The following is a 17,410-nucleotide window of genomic DNA, read 5'->3' as shown; positions in this document are numbered from 1 at the left end:
TCCCTTACATTCTACCCCCACTCTCACAGGCAAGGCCAGGGTCCTACCCAACGTCATTTCGGCCAGACGCCTGCTGCAAGGAGGTGCTACTTCAGCACGCTATTCAGCCACTCAATTAATGTGGTGTAATATGAAGGATGCAGGAGAATATGAAAGCTATATTAATGGCTTCACCGCTTGTTTCGACCCTGACTTGTGATTGTATCACATCGTAAAGTCAACAAAGCAATGCAGGGGAAACATCGTCTTTATGAAACTAGCACAACCGCGGGCTGACTGGACTAAGACTATACATATGAAATATTGAGAGAAGTACATACTAACGAAGGACAAAAAAAATGTTATGGTAATTGACATAGAAGATGGTGTGTAGGGTCAATAACTAACAGAAGTAGAAAACACCGAAATCAGGTAGCTGGCGCGACAAACATGTACATCTTTCAGGCAAAGCCCGCCTCAAACTTCATTAAGAATTTGCCAAGGAAGAAGATTGAGATCATATAGGCAAGACGAAGGAAGGGCGGGGTTAAAGAGCAGCCTGATGGATGGTATAATAATCCATCAGTGCCATGTGATACCTATGCGGCTCTGTGGGCTTCCTTTATGCCCTTGGCAGCTAATTTGCCCAAGTTTTCTATGCTTCCAGCACCCATAAACTCAAGCACGCTGACGTTGACTCCAAGTGTACGGCGCCACCAATTACGAATCTCGATGGCAACAAGCGAATCAACACCGAGCTGGGTCAAATTCAGGCTGAGGTCTAGGTCCTTGACATCTCGTGACATGAGGTTGTAAATACACGTGCCAATCTGAGCTGTCAGAAAATCGAGGTTGCTCGGTGTATCAAGCAGCGAGGGATTGGCGTTGACGCTCTTCATGAACTGACCAAAGTCCTCGGATCCGGTTGAAGCACCGGAAGTTGCACCGGGATCTTGGAGATGTGCTTGGGCCATGCGTCGGTCGCGCTTCCAAATGGAGCGATTATTAGGATCGGAGAATGGCTTCGTGCTCTTGAGGCCGATGGTGAGCTCTGCTGGGTTAACGAAGCCATCGTCTGAAGAGGACGCCGCTGGGTGCTGATGAGACAGGGTATACGCGAGGGCATCGAGGAGTTCAGTTTTACCCATTGTATAGAAGTTGTGAGCACGAAACTGCTCCAAGAGAGCTGGGTTTTCAACCACGTATCCAATATCGTCCACAACACCTACATTCACCACACCTGCAGGCAAACCCTGCCGGTGACGAAATTGAGTAAACGCCGTCAGGTAAGCATTGGCTGCTGAGTAGTTTGCCTAGCCCACTTGGCCTACGACATAGGATATGGAGCTGAATAAGGTGAAGAAGTCCAAATCACAGTGTTCCAAAGCTTGATGGAGATTGATGGCGCCGTCAACCTTGGGCCTGGCCGCCGCAAACCAATCATCATGAGAGAGCTGTAGAATACCACGGTCCTATTTATACTCTTGTTAGCCTTGATTCAACGTGCAAAACGTATGTGAACTTACCCTCAGAACCATAGTCATCAAGAAAACGCCCGCAATTGGCATTGTCGCCTGTTCCACCGCTCGGTAGACATCTTGGAGGCTTGTGACGCTCCCTTTGATGGCCTGGACCGCACACCCTTGTGATTCGATCTCTTTGATAAACCTCTTATCTTGTTCAGAATCCCCGGCGGATCGTGACAAGTACATTATATGACGTGCGCCGTTTTCTACCATCCAGTTGGAGACAGATTTGCCCAAGCCGCCGAATCCTCCAACTAACAGGTATGTCCTGTCGGATTTAAACTTTACAGCTTGAGGTTTTGTCGCCGATTGAAGCTTTGATTGGTCTTTTGGCATGGATACGACAATTTTGCCAATGTGTTGGCCCTTTTGCATGTATCGGAAAGCCTCGATGATATCCCCGGCCTCAAAGTGCTTCACAGGTGCGATGGGCTTAATAGCACCCTTCTTATAATATTTGTTGAATTGTTGTAAGATCTTCTTGCACATGTCTGGCCTTTCAACAGCCATTTGCGACATGTCAATCCCATGAAATGAGCGGTTGGACTCGAATACTTCCATCCCCAGCTGCCCTCGGCCGATGAAGTCGCGTTTTCCAATTTCAAGCATCTTTCCAAACGGAGCGACACACTTCCATGAAGTGTGCAACAGCTCTCCTGATAAAGAGTTGAGTACTAAATCAGCGCCTCGGCCATTAGTAACAGTCATGAGGTCACCATAGAATGAGACGTCACGAGAGTTAAAGATGTGCTCGCGAGGAATCCCAAAGTTCTCAATCAGATACTGGACCTTCTCGGCGTTGCCGACAGTGGCGTATATAACGGCACCCATCATTTTACAGATATTGAGTGCCGCAATACCGACACCACCACAAGCAGAATGGACAAGAAGTGACATGCCCTCACACAGTCCGCCCAAGTTGATGAGTGCATGGATTGCAGTGGCATAGACGCATGGAACTGTAGCAGCATCTTCAAAACTAAGGTTACCGGGAATTTTGACCACAAGACTTGCCTCTGAGATGAAGCTTGTTGTAAAGCATCCGTGACCAATGGTCATTACTCGATCTCCAGGTGAAAGGCCTTCAACATTACTGCCGACTTTGTGGACGATACCGGAACATTCAATCCCAAGGCCCGGTTTGTAACCTTCAACAATGCCCATGGCAACAAGAACGTCTTTGAAGTTCATACCAACAGCACGGGGCTCAATCTCGACTTGACCGTCTTGAAGTAGTTTTGTCTCGTCTTCTGCCCACTGAAGCGTTTGTAGTTGGCCCATGCGAGCAATTTCAAGCTTTTCGGGAGACTCGGATTTTGTACGAGGTGTCTCTCCAGCATGCTCCGCGATATCTATCCATTGATATCGTGGTATCATAACCCTTCCATTGACAATTGCGTACTCCCAATCAGGATCAAACTCGTCATCCTTAACTCTATTGCAGAATTTGTGGAAAACATGTAGAATGCTTTCCGCATCGAAATTCGCCAAGTCCACCTCTAACGTAGCAAAATCTAGTGAAAGCTCGGATCTGATATTTCGAGTTGCGCCAATGGACGTTGCGTACCGAGGATCTTGTGATCCGACTTGGGCGTGTCCGGTAACCCACAGTAGCCCTCTTTCAGCTGGAAACTTGCCAAGATACTTCTGCCATGAGGTGAAAGTATCTTCAGTCATCTCAAAGAACATTGTGTCGTGAAGGTCTAATAGAGAAATAACATCTGCCTTTGGATCAGGCTCTTGTGAAATAGTACGCAATTCGACTTCGTAGCCTATCTCGCTCAGTAACTCGGAGAGAGCATTTGTATGATCCTGGGAATATGATTGTCCAAGAAGAGTGACCTTTCCAGGCTCGCGAATAGGAGTAGCTACAGTAGTGAGAATGGTCGCTGTCATATGGTCATCGTCCATAATCAGACCTTCGCTCCCCGAGAATCCAGCATCTATGAGAAGGTCATGCCACTGATGTGCCTCATGCAGGCGCTTGTCCACGCGATCATCTTCCATATCTCTCTGCCAATCGGGAGTGAAGCCAATTATAAATTTATAAAAGTTCGCACTAGGTGACAACTCTTGTATAAGCAATCGACCATTTGGTTTGATGAGTTTGTGAATATTCTGAAGGGTATCTTGAATATGAGGGGACAAATGAAGGGTTCTATTGGCAATAATGAGATCGAATGAGGAAAGGTCAAAGTCTTGCGATTTAGGATCTTTGGAGATGTCCAGGATCTTGTATTCGATATTGTCATAACCCTCTAGTTCCTTACTTGCAAGATGGATAGTCTCTTCGTTTTGGGCGGTGTAGACGTATTTGCTATAACTGCGCTCGCCGATCGAGTTAACGAGGGCTTTCACAGTCGCAGCAGTGGTATTGGTGGACCCAGATCCAAGCTCCAAGACCCTCATTGTTGGATTGATATGAGCCAAAGAGCTGAGCAGCACTGAGAAATCACTCTTTCCACTGAGAAAACTGCACAAATCATCAAAATGTCCATCTTGTTTGAGTATATCATCGGCGTTCTCTGCGCCCTTGAAGATTGCCTCAGCTGCTGCAGCTAGTCGACTAAGAAGCAGAGAAATTTTGGCACACCCAGTGTGTAGGAGGGGCTTCTTTGCAGCGTCGATTTCTGTTTTCAATTTCTTCGAATTAAGACGAGCGAGACGAGCGCAATCCGGGACATTCTCGTAATCCCCATTGAGAGCCTTTGTTCGTTGGTTAGTGAGCCATTTGTGAACTGTGCCAGGTGGGCAGAGGCTGGGAGGCGGTCAATTCGTCGAAGTACATCCAACTGATATAAAAGAGCTAATTTCTCAACCTCTGACACCTCGCCTGGAGGTGAGCGGACTGATTGTATAAGGTTATTTGGAGCAATGAAATCGACATGGGGTTTCCAGTGTAAGTGAGCAGCTCGTAGCGGACAAGTTTCATCCGTATCGCCACTTTCCAGAGGACTAAACTCTCCATTTCTTAGACTCAAGATCACTTTATTATCGGCCATGATGGTGGCAGAGCCGCGAATCGCTCCCGTTACGCTTGATACCGCAGCCGTTCCGAGGCGCATTTCTGGCTGACCATTGTTGATGTAGAGCTCATCGATATAGGTTGGGACACAAAGTTGTTTGAGTTTGCGAGTCAACCCATCAGCAATCGCTACCGTAAAGGCTTGTAGTACAAGGTCAATTATACTGGGATGCAAAGGATAATAAGGATCCAGTGTTGGATCGCGATTCCTAATAGTAGCTGCAGCAGTATTTCTCCCCGGGTGAGCTGAAATGTTGGATAAGCCTTGGAAATCGGGGCCGTAGTTCAGTCCAACTTTCTTCATGGCGCGATACCAGCCTGCAGTGGAAACCTGGCGCGGCTGTTCATCAACATCTTCGGAGCCGGCGCTGATTTCTTTTCCTGCTCGGACCTTTCCAGTACAGTGCTTGGTCCAGGAAGTGCCGTTGAAAGACGAAATGGAAAACTCGTACCAAACAGAATTAAGCTTTGAGGTGAGACGAACTGGACGGAGATGCGTAATAATCTCGTGTGCTTGTTGTTCCTTTAATACCAAGGCATTTTGAATCTCCACCTGTCTTAGAGATGCATCCGTTTCGTCGCCACCGTTGAGCTGTCTTACAGCCTCAATAGCCATTGCGATATAAGCAGCAGCGGGCAAGACAATGTCATCTTGAATCTTATGATCTCGAGCCCAGGGCACATTATCCAAGCGAAACATGTTTCTCCAAGAAGGCTCCAAGTCGTCAGATTCGAGAATGCGGTTTCCAAGGAGTTCGTGAGGAGGGAATTTGCGAAGACGCCATTCTCGTGAAACTCGACTCTCATACCAGTACGTGGTATCATGTTGCCAAGCATAGTTGGGAAGATCTGTCAACACGGTGCGGCCTGTCGTCGTGGCTGAAATGTCCACAGAGGCAGCCTCTTGATATAGACGCCCAAGAGAGCTGAGTAATGATTTAGGCCCATTTTCGTTTCTAATGAGTGTCGGAATGTAAGTTGATGCAGTGGACATCTGGATAGACTTGAGGATATCTCGAAGCGGGCCAGAGAGAGCAGAATGGGGACCTATTTCAAGATAGACTGTATCTCTAACAGCAGAGTGCATCATAAGCTGGACTGCTGGAGAAAACAAGACTGGGCTTTCCAGGTTCTGTCTCCAGTAAGATGGTCCCAGCTGCCCGGCTCTCTTGATCTGCCTTTTAGTGACGCTGGAGAAGAAGGGTACAATGGGCTTCGCATCTTTTATGAGACCATCGAGCAGCTTCTCGTATGTATCACCAATCTCACGCATGTGGTGCGAATGGTAAGCCCTCTCGACTCTCAACTTACGAGCAAAACAGTCGGGCATGTCTTCCTTGATATGAGAAATCACCTCGTCCAAATGGTCCACGTCTCCTGACAAAGTCACACTCTTGGGACTGTTCTCACATGCCACCGCAATGCCGTCCTGGAGATAGGGTGTCACATCATCGCAACCGAGACCAATGGCTGCCATTGCACCGATTCGTCCATGATGCTGCGTCACTTGCCCGCGATAGTAAGCGATTATAATGGCTGCTTCGAGAGTCAGAGCGCCGGCTGCATATGCGGCACCCATCTCACCACTGGAATGGCCTACTACGGCCTCGGGCTTGACACCCCATCCTTTAAGAACATTGACAATACCGATTTGAAGAGCTGTGCAGATTGGCTGTGAGAATTCGGGCTGCTGTATTTTGCTTTCTCCTTGAGGTCGCTTGAGCTCTTCCTCTATTGTCCATTGAGGAGGATGAGGCAGGCTCTTGAGAGTAGCATCCATTTTTCGTATATCGTCTTGAAAGGAGGGATATTGTTCTAAAAGGTCGGCACCCATTCCTGCCCATTGGGCTCCTTGACCGGTAAAGACAAAATTGACCTGAGGGGGATCCTTGTGCTTGATGATGGGGGAAAGTTCAGGGGGGTTTACACCATCATAAATAGCAAAAGCTCGCTGGCTCAAGTCTTCTCTTCTCGCTCCGAGGGTGTATGCCAGATCTGGCACCCTGTCTGGATGCCGTTCAGCATAATTAAATATCTCTGACGCTCTTTGTTTCAATGAATTAGCCTGGTGGGCGGAAACGACTAATAACTGAGGGCTCTTGGTAGAGACCTTTTCTTCTTGTGAGATGTATGGCCTGGCTGAATCAACAATAACCTATTCGGCTGTTAGTGAACTCTTTTCAGCATTATAAACTCAAACTACGTACATGAGCGTTGGCACCTCCCACGCCAAAGCAGTTCACTGATACACGCTTCAAGCGGTCCTTTGGCCATGGAGTTGGCGTCGTTGGGACTTTGAAATGGTATTTATCCCATTTTACTTTCTCAGTTGTCAGCTTCGCTAAACATTAAAGAGTGCATGTTGGGGTATTGCCTCACTTTTAGGACTAGGCTCAGAGAAGTTGATCTGTGGTGGGATTGTCTCATGTTCCAGAGACAAGACAGCCTTGATCAAGCTGCTCAAACCAGATGCGCCTTCTCCGTGGCCAATGTTTGGTTTCACCTGAAAGACATACCGTTAGTTTGTCTCTTGTCAGGCGGAACTAGTTTGTATCTGAGGCAACAACTGACCGATCCGATGTATAAACCATGGTCGCCAAAGACTTGGCCTACTGCTCCTGTTTCCATCGGATCACCGACCGATGTGCCTGTCCCATGACATTCGACGAAGGCTGTGTCGCTAATATTCGAGATCTTGGCTACGTTGTAAGCACGACGCATGAGAGCTATATGTGCTTCTTGATTAGGATTGGTTATGCCAATAGTTTTGCCGTCAAAGTTGGTGGCTGTCGCCCGGACGACACCTCGGATCGGATCGCCGTCGCGAATCGCATCCTCGAGCTTCTTAATAAAGACTGCATTGACTGCTTCACCGCGCGCATATCCGTCTGCTTTGGCATCAAACGTCTTGCATGAGCCCGTTGGTGAAAGAACTCCTTGTTCGGATAAGGCGATAGTCATAGTCGGCGATAGAATTAAACTGGTTCCAGCAACAACTGCAGACTCACACTCGCCGGCATATATGGCTTGGCAGGCCTCGTGGAGTGCAACAAGTGAAGACGAGCACGCAGTACGAATAGTCATGCTATTAATGTGTCAATCATTAACACTAGACGATGGAAGGAACATATCATTCTAAACATACCTGGGGCCTCTCAAATCATATTCATAAGATGCGCGGTTGGATAGTGCAAAATCCCCCCCGGTCAAGATTCGGTGCGTGCCTAGATGCTGAGGATCTTTGGCATAGAGGTCCAGCCAGTCTTCACCAAAGACACCAACGTAGCAGCCAATGTTGCGGCCACGCCAGTTCTTTTGCCCTCCATTCTCCATGCATTCCCAAATCACTTCCAGCAACAGTCTGTGCTGCGGATCAAGCTTCTCGACTTCTGCTTTGCTCATAGAAAAGAATGACGCGTCCCATTTCTCCAGATCGCAGTCTAAATAGTGTCCGTATGTGCTTTTCAACGTACCAGGCGTTCCCAGCTTGCTCTCAAAGGCATGTGCTCCATATCGATTCTCAGGGATCTGTCGTCGTGTATTCCTTTTATTTATGAGGAGATCCCAGTATTCGTCAGTTGTTGTGATTCCACCTGGGAGTTTCAACCCTATTCCCACAATAGCAATTGCTGGTGGTGCGCCGTCCAATGGCTCCATTGCCGGCATCTTCACATGGCTGCTTGTGATGTTCGAGTTTGAAGCTTGCTGTCGCTGCTGAATTCCTTTGAGGCTTGCCATATCATCATATCCCCTCATATTCGCGATTTCGCCTTTAAAACATCAGCCGATCTTGAGACAAACTCTTTCTTGAAGCTGTAAAACAGAAAATATTATATAAGTAATGAGAGTATGTAATTGTCAATCAGCATGAAAATTACAACTATGGAGAAGACTGGAATGAAACCATCTGTGAAAACTGGACATCCCTCCAACCAGACTAAAAGTAAATGTACATTTATACGGGATATTCTGCCGTCATATGCCGAGAGAAGGGACACGGAGTAAAAATCTGAATAATGGCTACAAGGAATGCACCGGCGGGAGTGGCATGGTTGCGACTCTCCAGTTCACTTTTCTGTTGGTGATAAATTCTCCGGTGTGACATGTAACCTTTCTAGCAAAGTAGTGAGTTAGGCTACTCTGATAGTTTGAACATTGACTGGTCAATGCTCCAAGACAAGCTGTGCTCATGTCTCATCCATCCCTGGTTAGTATAATATCCTCTATTTTGTGTAGCGACTAGTTCTCTCGTCCCTCAACAAAGGGAACCATATGTATAGTCCAACAGTCCTTCTAAATTCTTCTAAATTAACAATGTCATTTAGCCAGCTATAAATATGTAGTCAGAAGGGGTAAATTTTATATGTGCCCCCTCAACCTGCTCTCAATGAATTAGATTATGCCTTGTTGATTTACATATGAATTATTGGGGCTCTAGTTTTCACCAGACCCCCCTCTTGACTCTTCTTCAGGAAATGTCGGGCCTGATGACCTCTTAATTCACATGTAACAGAAGTTCGATGGAAAGAAAGAGGGGGCAGCCCCGTCAAAGGTCTACTAACAGTATTCCGTAATGCAGACTGCTAAAGGCACATGTAGCATTCCATTATCCTGTCTAAGAGAGTATGCAGAAAAATGTACTCTCAACGCCACAATGCTTCTCTATCCATACATCGTGCTTTATAAAGTCTCATGCTGCGCTCTGAGACGTCGAGGCTGGGATCATTGGATGATGGACTGTGCCTCGATGGATGTATGAAGCAAGGGGCAACGGACTGTTACGCTGGTGCATTGTACACAGTAGTCAACTGATCTTTACGCAATCCGCGCGGAATTTGAAGCTGAGCCTTGTGATACTTCACTAGAAGTGAATATATACTACTGAGGCTGTATTTTTTGAAGATGGTGTATATACCCCCTCATTCTATTGGAGAAAGCATCTTCTTCGTAGGATGAAATTGTTTCGGAAGCATTGTCTGATAGAGTGCCAAACTTGCGCGCGGCAGTTTCACCACCATACCAAGGACGCCACGATAGTGAACTCCGTGATGACGCCCATGAAGACCGAAATATCATCATATCAAGACACCGTAAAGGGTAGCAGCCGACGGATGCCGTTCTATCTTGTATCTTGGTTGATCTTATCCTTGTGTCATCGAGATCCGGGCCTCTCATATGTTATATATGACCTACGTATTATATGACAAGTCATATGATAAATGGTCTAGACCAAGCCTCAACTGTCCTACTACGTAACATCCTACTAAATGACATCTTGCTACTTTACATCCTGCTACATGACATCAGAAAGAAAAAACGCATGTAATCAAGCTGTAGCTAGCATTTTATGACTCCCTACGTCGTGTTTCATAATCGTACGATAAATCAGGGCTGCCCTTCGATTCGCGAGAACTTATTAGCACTATAGCGCACTTAAGCCTTCTTCCAGAAGGATGTTTCCGTTGTATGGAGGAACATAGTCGCGCAACTTGATGGAGATGGTGGATACAACGGTCAGTCTTGCGTAGAAGATCGCTACATTCGCCTCTTTGTGAGCCCTCATACTAACTTGTTCTGTGAACCGCAAAATCACTCATCATCCTCGCTGTCTTCGTCATCAGAGGATTCGTACACATATACCTGTAGGACCTTTGGCAAGGCCTTTGCCCTGCCTGTCTCAAATACTTTCTTCGCCCGCTCCTTCATCTCACCTCGTTTTGTCTTACCACTGGCTGATTTAGGAAGTGCTTCAAGAAACTCGATTCCTCCAGCTAGGCGCTTATACTCGGATAGCTCGTTATTCACGAAGGTGTGGATCTTTTGCTTAAGCATACGCTCATCTTCCTCCTGACCGGCGGGTGATCGCACGATGAAAGCGAGTGGCAGTTCGCCCGCGGAATCGTCTGGAATTGGGACGATGCAAACGTCCGCGATGCAAGGGTGACGCAACAAGAGAGTTTCAACTTCTGTCGGAGATATTTGCAGGCCCTTGATGAGTGTTAGTGGGCATACAAGGTCCTTTATATGTAGAAGAATATTGATCCACACTTACCCTAACCTTGATCATCTCCTTGACTCGATCGACAATGAAAAGATGCTCGTGCCCATCATCACTCTTGCGAAACTCCATCAGATCGCCTGTTCGTAGCCACCCATCGCTTGTAAATGTTTCCTTTGTTGCTTTCTCATTATCAAGGTACCCCAACATCACTGATGGCGACCGCAGAAGAAGTTCGCCAGGAGTGTCCAGCTCTGTCACTTCTTCGCCATTTCGGCTTATCAGTCGGCCCTCATAGCCAGGGAAAATATGACCACAGGAGCCAAACATGACGTCTGCCTTGTTTTGCATAGATACAACAACGGAAGTCTCGGTGAGTCCATATCCTTGAATGAGCTGACAATTGGGGAAAAAGCGAGCAAACTGTTCATTGACGTCTTTTGTGAGATTGGAGGCGCCAACTACGGTTGTCTTGACATGATCGAGACTATATTTTGCGGTGATGGCAGAGTTCTTGATCAAAGCAACTATCATGGGAGGTACCTAGGAGCCAGTACGTTAGTATCAGATCATTTTCCGCTCATAAAACTCAGAATATGGGGGCATTGGGAGGCATCTTACCATCCAGAGCGTCTCTATGGAATGCTTCTGTACGGCCTCCAAGACGTCAACAAGATCAAATCCCGGCAGTACGACTGCATTGTAGCCTCGATATACACCAGAGTGTCCAGTAACGATTAGAGCGTAACTGTGACTCATGGGAAGCACAGCTAAGAGTGATTCTAGCTTTCCGCTCTTGTAGTTGGATTCGTATGTGCTCATTTGTAGCGTATTCGCGATAACATTTTTGTGCGAGATCATGACGTTTTTCTGAGACGTATCTGTCAATTACCATAATTGCAAACTGGCAATCAATCGAGCACAAACTCACCGGTAATCCAGATGTTCCACTGGAGGAGCATAAAAATGCAGTTTGGCGGGCACCTTGACCCTGCTCCCACTTTAGCTGCGGCAGCGGAGGTAGTTTCTTTCCCTCAGAAATCAGCTGCTCGACCGACTTCATATCAGTTGGAATTAAGGCACCTTTTAACGCCTTCTTTGGAATTTCCAACAGATAAACGTGCGTCTTGGGGATATTCGCCGCAGACGCCGCTTCAAGAGCCGTAGGGAGGAGCGTCGCACATGTAAAGAGAGCCTTGCATTTAACTGCCTTAAGCTGTCTTGCAAGCTCTGCAGCAGAATACGAAGGGCTTATAGGCGATGACACTCCTGAGAAATGATGGGTAGCCCATGAGATGGTCATTGTGTCTATCTATACGACGTGTAGATGCGTTTAGTTGAGTGATCACTGCCCAAGAAATCGCTGATGCATACCGTATTGACGCTGAACAGTCCTATAACTTTATCGAATTCGCTACCACTATTGACTTCAAATCCCAACTCTGATGCGAGTGCAGCTGAAAGCCATTCTATACGATTCTTCACCTCGGCGGTTGAATACGACTTTCCGGTGATGCCACATGTAAAAGGCGGGAGAGAATTTGCAATCGGATACCGGCCGTACTTGTCACCATCATGAAAGAGGAATTCGTGGATAGGGATTGAGTCCGGAGGGTCGAAAGGCAATTTGTGGATGTAAGATGGAGTAGTAAACGGCATAGTGAAAGCAATAAGCCAAAGTGCGTATCCATCTTGTCGAGCAGCGTCCAGTAAAATGACGATATGCTGGGTTTGGAAGATGCGAGTATACATATACAGGTCCTAGACTTATAAATTAGACCTAGGACAATGGCACAGATACAGCCTCCCTCGTCAAGTCTACTACATGCGAGTGTGCCAGTAAGAAATGAAGAAGCCCACAGTATTTAAGACATATTACGGAGTCTGTATCTAGGGAGTCGAATGTCTCAAGTCTCCCCTTGCTACATACGGGTTGTTAATATGAAACGAAACAGTCAAAGCAGCAAACAAACGTAGGAATTATTGCTACCTATAATAAGAACATGCTCTGAGTGTGAAGTTGGACGATAGCACAGCGAATTAGTTAGCTAAGGGCGAGTGAAAGGCCTCCCTTTGCGAGAAGCCTTCAAAGACAAATGCGACTTCAATTCTATAGAGTTGGGTATTTCCAACAGATCACTCATATAGCCTAAAGACGACCGGCACCCCCCATCATGATGGTCTTCCATGAGTGACCCTCTGAGTGCTGCTTATAATTGAAAGTTATACTGCAGTGTTGAGAGAGATTGCTCATTGGCTGAAGGCTAATGTTATATTATCTTACTGCGCTAGATTAAATACGATCTGTAATACCGGCATGTCCGCTGAAGAGAATCCAGAATCTCATCAATAGAGACGGATCTGGGCACAGAAATCCGATGGCATGATGCCCTACGTCGGCAATTTACCAATTGGACAAAATGAAAATATGCCGCAATTGTTCTTGAGCACACCATCGAAATGCTCCAGAACCACTGCCCAACACCATAGACGGGTAAAAACCTAGCCCTTCTCCAACCTCGCGCCCAATACATATTGTTCTCGTCTAGCGCCCCCATTCGTCCAAGTCTGAACAATCCCCAAAGATGCGGGGACCCAGCCAATTGTCAGACGCACCAACCCGCTGCCAACGGCAAATCTTACCCTCTACCGCACCTGGTGCGACTGCGCTTGGGGTCAAGAGGTCAGAGATGGCGGGCGACTACTGGATGGTGGCGCTGATCGAACTGTGGATTGTTCGGCATTCCAAGATGCGGGGGAAAAGTATATATATATCAGACGACTGGATTGGACATTGACACATTCTAGAGCTTTGGATTCCTCGTTTGAGAAGCTGAAGATTTGCCATTCTTGACGCTACGTTGATCAACTCAATCTTTACAACCACGTCTTAAACGATACCACCTACACAGAGATGGACCAGTCACTGAAGATGGGCGAGCCTTCGTCACAGAGTCCATCCAAGGGTTATGTTTTTGATCAGAAGAAACACCATCATCATCAACAACAGCAAGAGCAACAGCATCATGAAGGATTGAGCAGCAGCCCCGAGAGGGAAGCATATCTCGAACGAAGAAGCAGCAATGATTCCGCATCGCGACGAATGAGCAATTCCCGACCCTGCCACTCAGGATCCGGATTCTTAGGCACAATGCGATGATTGCGAAATCGGTTTCAATTAGAATGTTGCTATGAAGAGGATTGTTTCTTTTGTGGTTTCTCCGGGGCGAACATACATACACGTACATGTGCCATTGAGAAGCGGGTTTAAGCAGACGATGATGTCAGTGACGACGATGTGGGGGAATAAAGGACAAGGATCTGGGCCAAGTTTGTTCTACGAGAGCGTCCAGGATTTGGCGCTTTTGGGGAGCCATCGGCTTTAGAACACTTGGGTGTGATACGGGATTGAATCGGAATGTTTTGTATGGGCTAGGGTTATTATTATGCATTTCTTTTGGATGGGATTTATTCGCGGCTTGGATTTGGTATCGCAAATGTCTTTGCGTGGATGAGCTGAGGACATGTATAGATGAACATGTAAATGAATCAACCAATCAATAAATGGCAGAAGCAAATGAAAAGAAGAGGCTGCATGCACTCTATGCTGTGCAACCATGCATGTATAAAGTCACTGCTATATATACTACAAGAATCATCATATCGAAACACTCTTCAAACCCTCCCTCCAAGGCGTGTCTTCCACACAGCATATCCAGCATAGGCCACAGCCGCGATAACCGCCATCTTTCCAGCTCCCACGAGCATATTATCCCGTGCCCGCCTCAATGCCCTCGCCCTGCTCTTCAACGTGTTCTTCTGGAACGTCTCGCGATCATTGGCATGGGGGAACGGCGCCTCCACTTCCTCTCCCGTCTGTTCATCCTTGACCATCGGCACAGGAACCTCGAGATACTCGCACAGCGGCCCCCAGCCGTCCTGCACCTTATACTCAAAGCGGCGCGCCTCGGGAATCTCATCGCGATAGCGCTTGTACATGCCCGTGTACCAGGCAATGGCCTTGTCCTTTTCCGTCCGGTGATGGTACCGAAAGGCGAGCCCAGACATGGCCATGCCGAAGCGGGCAAACGCGCGCGATGCCGGGTCAAAGACGAAGCAGAAGAGCATCTGCAGCTTGGTCCACGGAGACGCTGGTTGCGCCGCCAAGATGACGGACTCCAAGGTGCTGTAGTACCACGACTCCGGATCGCGGTTCAGGATGATGACTTTGGCTTCTGGATACAGGGCCGCGAGCTCGACGCCAAAGAGCGCTGCGGGAACATCAACGCAGGCTTGCGAGTTGCCCAGTACCTTGTCAAAGTCGGCTCTGGTGACGGTGCCTTTTCCGCCGTACCGGGCCTCGATGAGATGGACCCATTGCGGGCATTCCTGTTCAGGGTTCTCAAGGAGGTTGTGCATGTGATAGCAGTCATTGAAGCCCAGCTGTTTGAGAGCCAATCTCACGCCTTGTGCAAGAGAGTTAGAGGTGTGAAAGAATTCGGAGGGGATAGACTTACTCAATGTTCCTGTCCGTTGCACGCCGCAGACGACGACGCGCATCGGAACGACACGATCTGGTGTTGACATCGTAAGATGATTTACAGCGAATTGTAATTTCGCAAGTGATTTACTTTGTAAGAAAAATGAATCAGAGGATGTACGAGCGGAAGAGTGTGATTAAGAGCTGTGATGAACAAGGGCTTGGTGATAAACGGCGTTTAGGAAAAAGCCCATCACATTGTCTTACCTGGATCCCACCTCACAAATCCCTGCTGCGACTAGCATCTCGATGCCATCTCCGGAGCTATACTACAGTGCTGTATGTCACCCGATCCACTCTTGGAAGCTGCTAAATACGCGGTATCCAAGTAGCAAAAGGTAGGCTAAAGCATCGCCCTACGGGGTAGAATTCTTCAAGATACAATAACTTACAAATGAAGGTTATGGTGTTGCCGTTGCTGACAAGGCTGTTGTATTGCCAATGTTTGTGTCCCGTGGCGTCAGTTTTCTGTACCACTTCACAAAAACACGGAGAAAAGGGACGTTAATGTTTCGCGGCCAGCATGTGACTGTAATACTACTAACTCTCTCAGATTTTCTTTTTCTTTCTTGGTCCATGGAAGATCGGACTGTCGCCGGCCGAGGACCGATAGCCCGGACCGGCAAGGTTTATGGTATGTCGCCGGGCAGACGCATACATTTTCTCATAGAAGATAATAAAAGAGTTACATGGTTTTGTTAAAATTGATACAAGTTGCTTATAAATGGCTGGTCCGGAATTACAATTACTGATCGGTTACATGTCATACATCTGGCCATGGCGCATTTGGATGAGTGTCTCTATGTGATACTTGCGCTCTCCCAGCAATATGTGATTGTTAAATGATGGACTTCTTTTATTCAGTCAAGTCTTCATAATCCGATGACTCGGAATTTGAGCTTCGCTTCTGCCTAGACACGCCATATAGAATAGTCTTGGGTATCAGCTACTTTCGATGTATACCCACGCATAGAGCGGTGATAGGCAGATAGATACTAAAGTATATAGGGGATATACGTTTCGAGCATCGCCTGTAGCATCAAAAGAAGTCAACAAACTGTCTGCAAGCATTGATGTCTATGTCGCATCATTTTCCCCATAGTTCCAGCCTTTTTATTTTGTATCTTGACTGTTGCGTTGTCCTTATGCAATTCGCTTATACGCATAACATCCCATGACAAGCCTCATCACACTAGAGGCAGTCGTGAATAGATTACAAGATATGATTTGGGCTGGTGTCCTTATTTTTTTTCATAGTAAATTTTTGACCTTCCCAACTCCCATCCCGGGTATCACTCCATCCATCCAATTGCTCACGCCTTTCGTCGCTTTCCGCCCTCCGCCGCTTCAGCCCCCGTAGCTGAGCCACTGTTCGCAGCAAGAATCGCATCCAAGAGCTCGGGGTTCGCATTCAGCATGTCTTGAGACTCCGACTTTATGCGCTTGGGGTCAGCCTTGCCAACTACAGGAACCGCAGTGGCGAGAATCTGCTGGAAGGGAGCAGCGACAAAGTAGCCGCTCTCGTCGAAGAAGGAGGCAAACGGCTTGGCCACCTCGATGATCCGTGACTTGGAAGACTTGTCTGTGACGGTGATGCTGAGTCTGTATGTAGGGTCCAGCTTCTTCGTTGCGCTGGCTACTGTGATCTGCACGTTTCTCTCGTTAGCTCTTGCTCTTGCGCTCCCCATCGCCGCTGGATTGGCCATTGCCGTTGCGTACCTTTTCTCCTGATGGCGCGATTCCCTGATATATAACGCCCTTCTCCACAAACATCATCCAGAATGTTAAGACACCATTTAGAACGGTATAGACGGCCACTGCGATGGCTGTGTAGAACTTGGTATCTTCAAAGCCCAGCTTGTAGTCCCATGCGAAACAAGCGGCAGCAATGAGGAATGCGCTGTACCCGAGCCCTAGCCGTACATCGCTGAGGAAGTGTGTCTGCTTGAATTTTAGAGAGTTGAGGTAGTTGGGGATCGCATCGTCGGTCGTGTTCTTTAAATCTATAGCCACGGTGTCAGAGCAAGGCGTGATGAAACCAGTGGCAACACGCCGCAGCAGGAATAGCTCAACTTACCTGCGAGATTATATAGAGAAATCTTCTCCGCGGCCATGGTTGCGTTATATTCCTGGAGATTGAACCGCCAGAGGTGATCAAAACAACGGAACGCTGCTGTTGTTGGTTCAAGTTATGGCAGAGGTGGCCTGTAGTTTGACTTCAATGCTTCGCTGTAAGCTGCCAGTAAACGAGTTGCTACAGTACACATATGCACTAAGATCGTGGGGTTCTGCCGAGTTCAATTGGCCAGCAGAGAGCTTGTTGCGCCGAAATGTGGGGCTGC

General features: G+C 47.5%; 5 protein-coding genes across 5 annotated transcripts; all 5 read right to left on the bottom strand.

Annotated features, from left to right (window-relative positions):
- Positions 1–578: 578 nt before the first annotated feature.
- M431DRAFT_19014 (hypothetical protein) lies at positions 579–8,286 on the bottom strand (the record flags this gene model as incomplete). Its single annotated transcript, XM_024913199.1, has 8 exons — positions 579–1,232; positions 1,311–1,451; positions 1,506–4,211; positions 4,292–6,685; positions 6,738–6,850; positions 6,910–7,033; positions 7,102–7,615; positions 7,676–8,286. 8 exons carry the CDS (start codon positions 8,284–8,286, stop codon positions 579–581), a joined length of 7,257 nt encoding a protein of 2,418 aa, XP_024771490.1.
- A 1,833-nt stretch (positions 8,287–10,119) lies between these two features.
- M431DRAFT_8130 (hypothetical protein) lies at positions 10,120–12,187 on the bottom strand (the record flags this gene model as incomplete). The annotated part of the gene is made up of 5 exons (XM_024923024.1): positions 10,120–10,518; positions 10,583–11,071; positions 11,150–11,398; positions 11,460–11,840; positions 11,903–12,187. The coding sequence occupies 5 exons, from the start codon at positions 12,185–12,187 to the stop codon at positions 10,120–10,122; spliced, it is 1,803 nt and encodes a 600-aa protein (XP_024771489.1).
- A 576-nt stretch (positions 12,188–12,763) lies between these two features.
- Positions 12,764–13,242, bottom strand: M431DRAFT_227204 (hypothetical protein). The gene has a single exon (XM_024913618.1). It carries the CDS (start codon positions 13,084–13,086, stop codon positions 12,817–12,819), a length of 270 nt encoding a protein of 89 aa, XP_024771488.1. The 5' UTR covers positions 13,087–13,242; the 3' UTR covers positions 12,764–12,816.
- Positions 13,243–14,203: 961 nt separating this feature from the next.
- On the bottom strand, positions 14,204–15,115 carry M431DRAFT_92991 (hypothetical protein; the record flags this gene model as incomplete). Its single annotated transcript, XM_024924427.1, has 2 exons — positions 14,204–14,994; positions 15,046–15,115. 2 exons carry the CDS (start codon positions 15,113–15,115, stop codon positions 14,204–14,206), a joined length of 861 nt encoding a protein of 286 aa, XP_024771487.1.
- Positions 15,116–15,921: 806 nt separating this feature from the next.
- On the bottom strand, positions 15,922–17,324 carry M431DRAFT_510952 (hypothetical protein). The gene is made up of 3 exons (XM_024919571.1): positions 17,146–17,324; positions 16,788–17,071; positions 15,922–16,714 (listed from the first exon to the last, which is right to left on the bottom strand). Exons 1-3 carry the CDS (start codon positions 17,180–17,182, stop codon positions 16,382–16,384), a joined length of 654 nt encoding a protein of 217 aa, XP_024771486.1. The 5' UTR covers positions 17,183–17,324; the 3' UTR covers positions 15,922–16,381.
- Between the last annotated feature and the right edge of the window lie 86 nt (positions 17,325–17,410).

This window comes from Trichoderma harzianum (assembly GCF_003025095.1).
Source record: "Trichoderma harzianum CBS 226.95 unplaced genomic scaffold M431scaffold_11, whole genome shotgun sequence".
Classification (NCBI taxonomy): Eukaryota; Fungi; Ascomycota; class Sordariomycetes; order Hypocreales; family Hypocreaceae; genus Trichoderma; species Trichoderma harzianum.
The sequence above is the reverse complement of the archived record's forward strand: the minus strand, read 5'-3'. Positions and strand labels throughout refer to the sequence as shown.

What these genes read in the sequence shown, in the direction of transcription:
- M431DRAFT_227204 (XM_024913618.1), bottom strand. Translation starts at nt 13,086, where the DNA reads ATGGGGGCGCTAGACGAGAACAATATGTATTGGGCGCGAGGTTGGAGA.
- M431DRAFT_510952 (XM_024919571.1), bottom strand. Translation starts at nt 17,182, where the DNA reads ATGGCCGCGGAGAAGATTTCTCTATATAATCTCGCAG. An exon ending in TTCTCTATATAATCTCGCAG is followed by an intron (nt 17,072 to 17,145) that starts GTAAGTTGAGCT and finishes CCGTGGCTATAG; the next exon opens with ATTTAAAGAACACGACCGAC. An exon ending in TCGCGCCATCAGGAGAAAAG is followed by an intron (nt 16,715 to 16,787) that starts GTACGCAACGGC and finishes AGAAACGTGCAG; the next exon opens with ATCACAGTAGCCAGCGCAAC.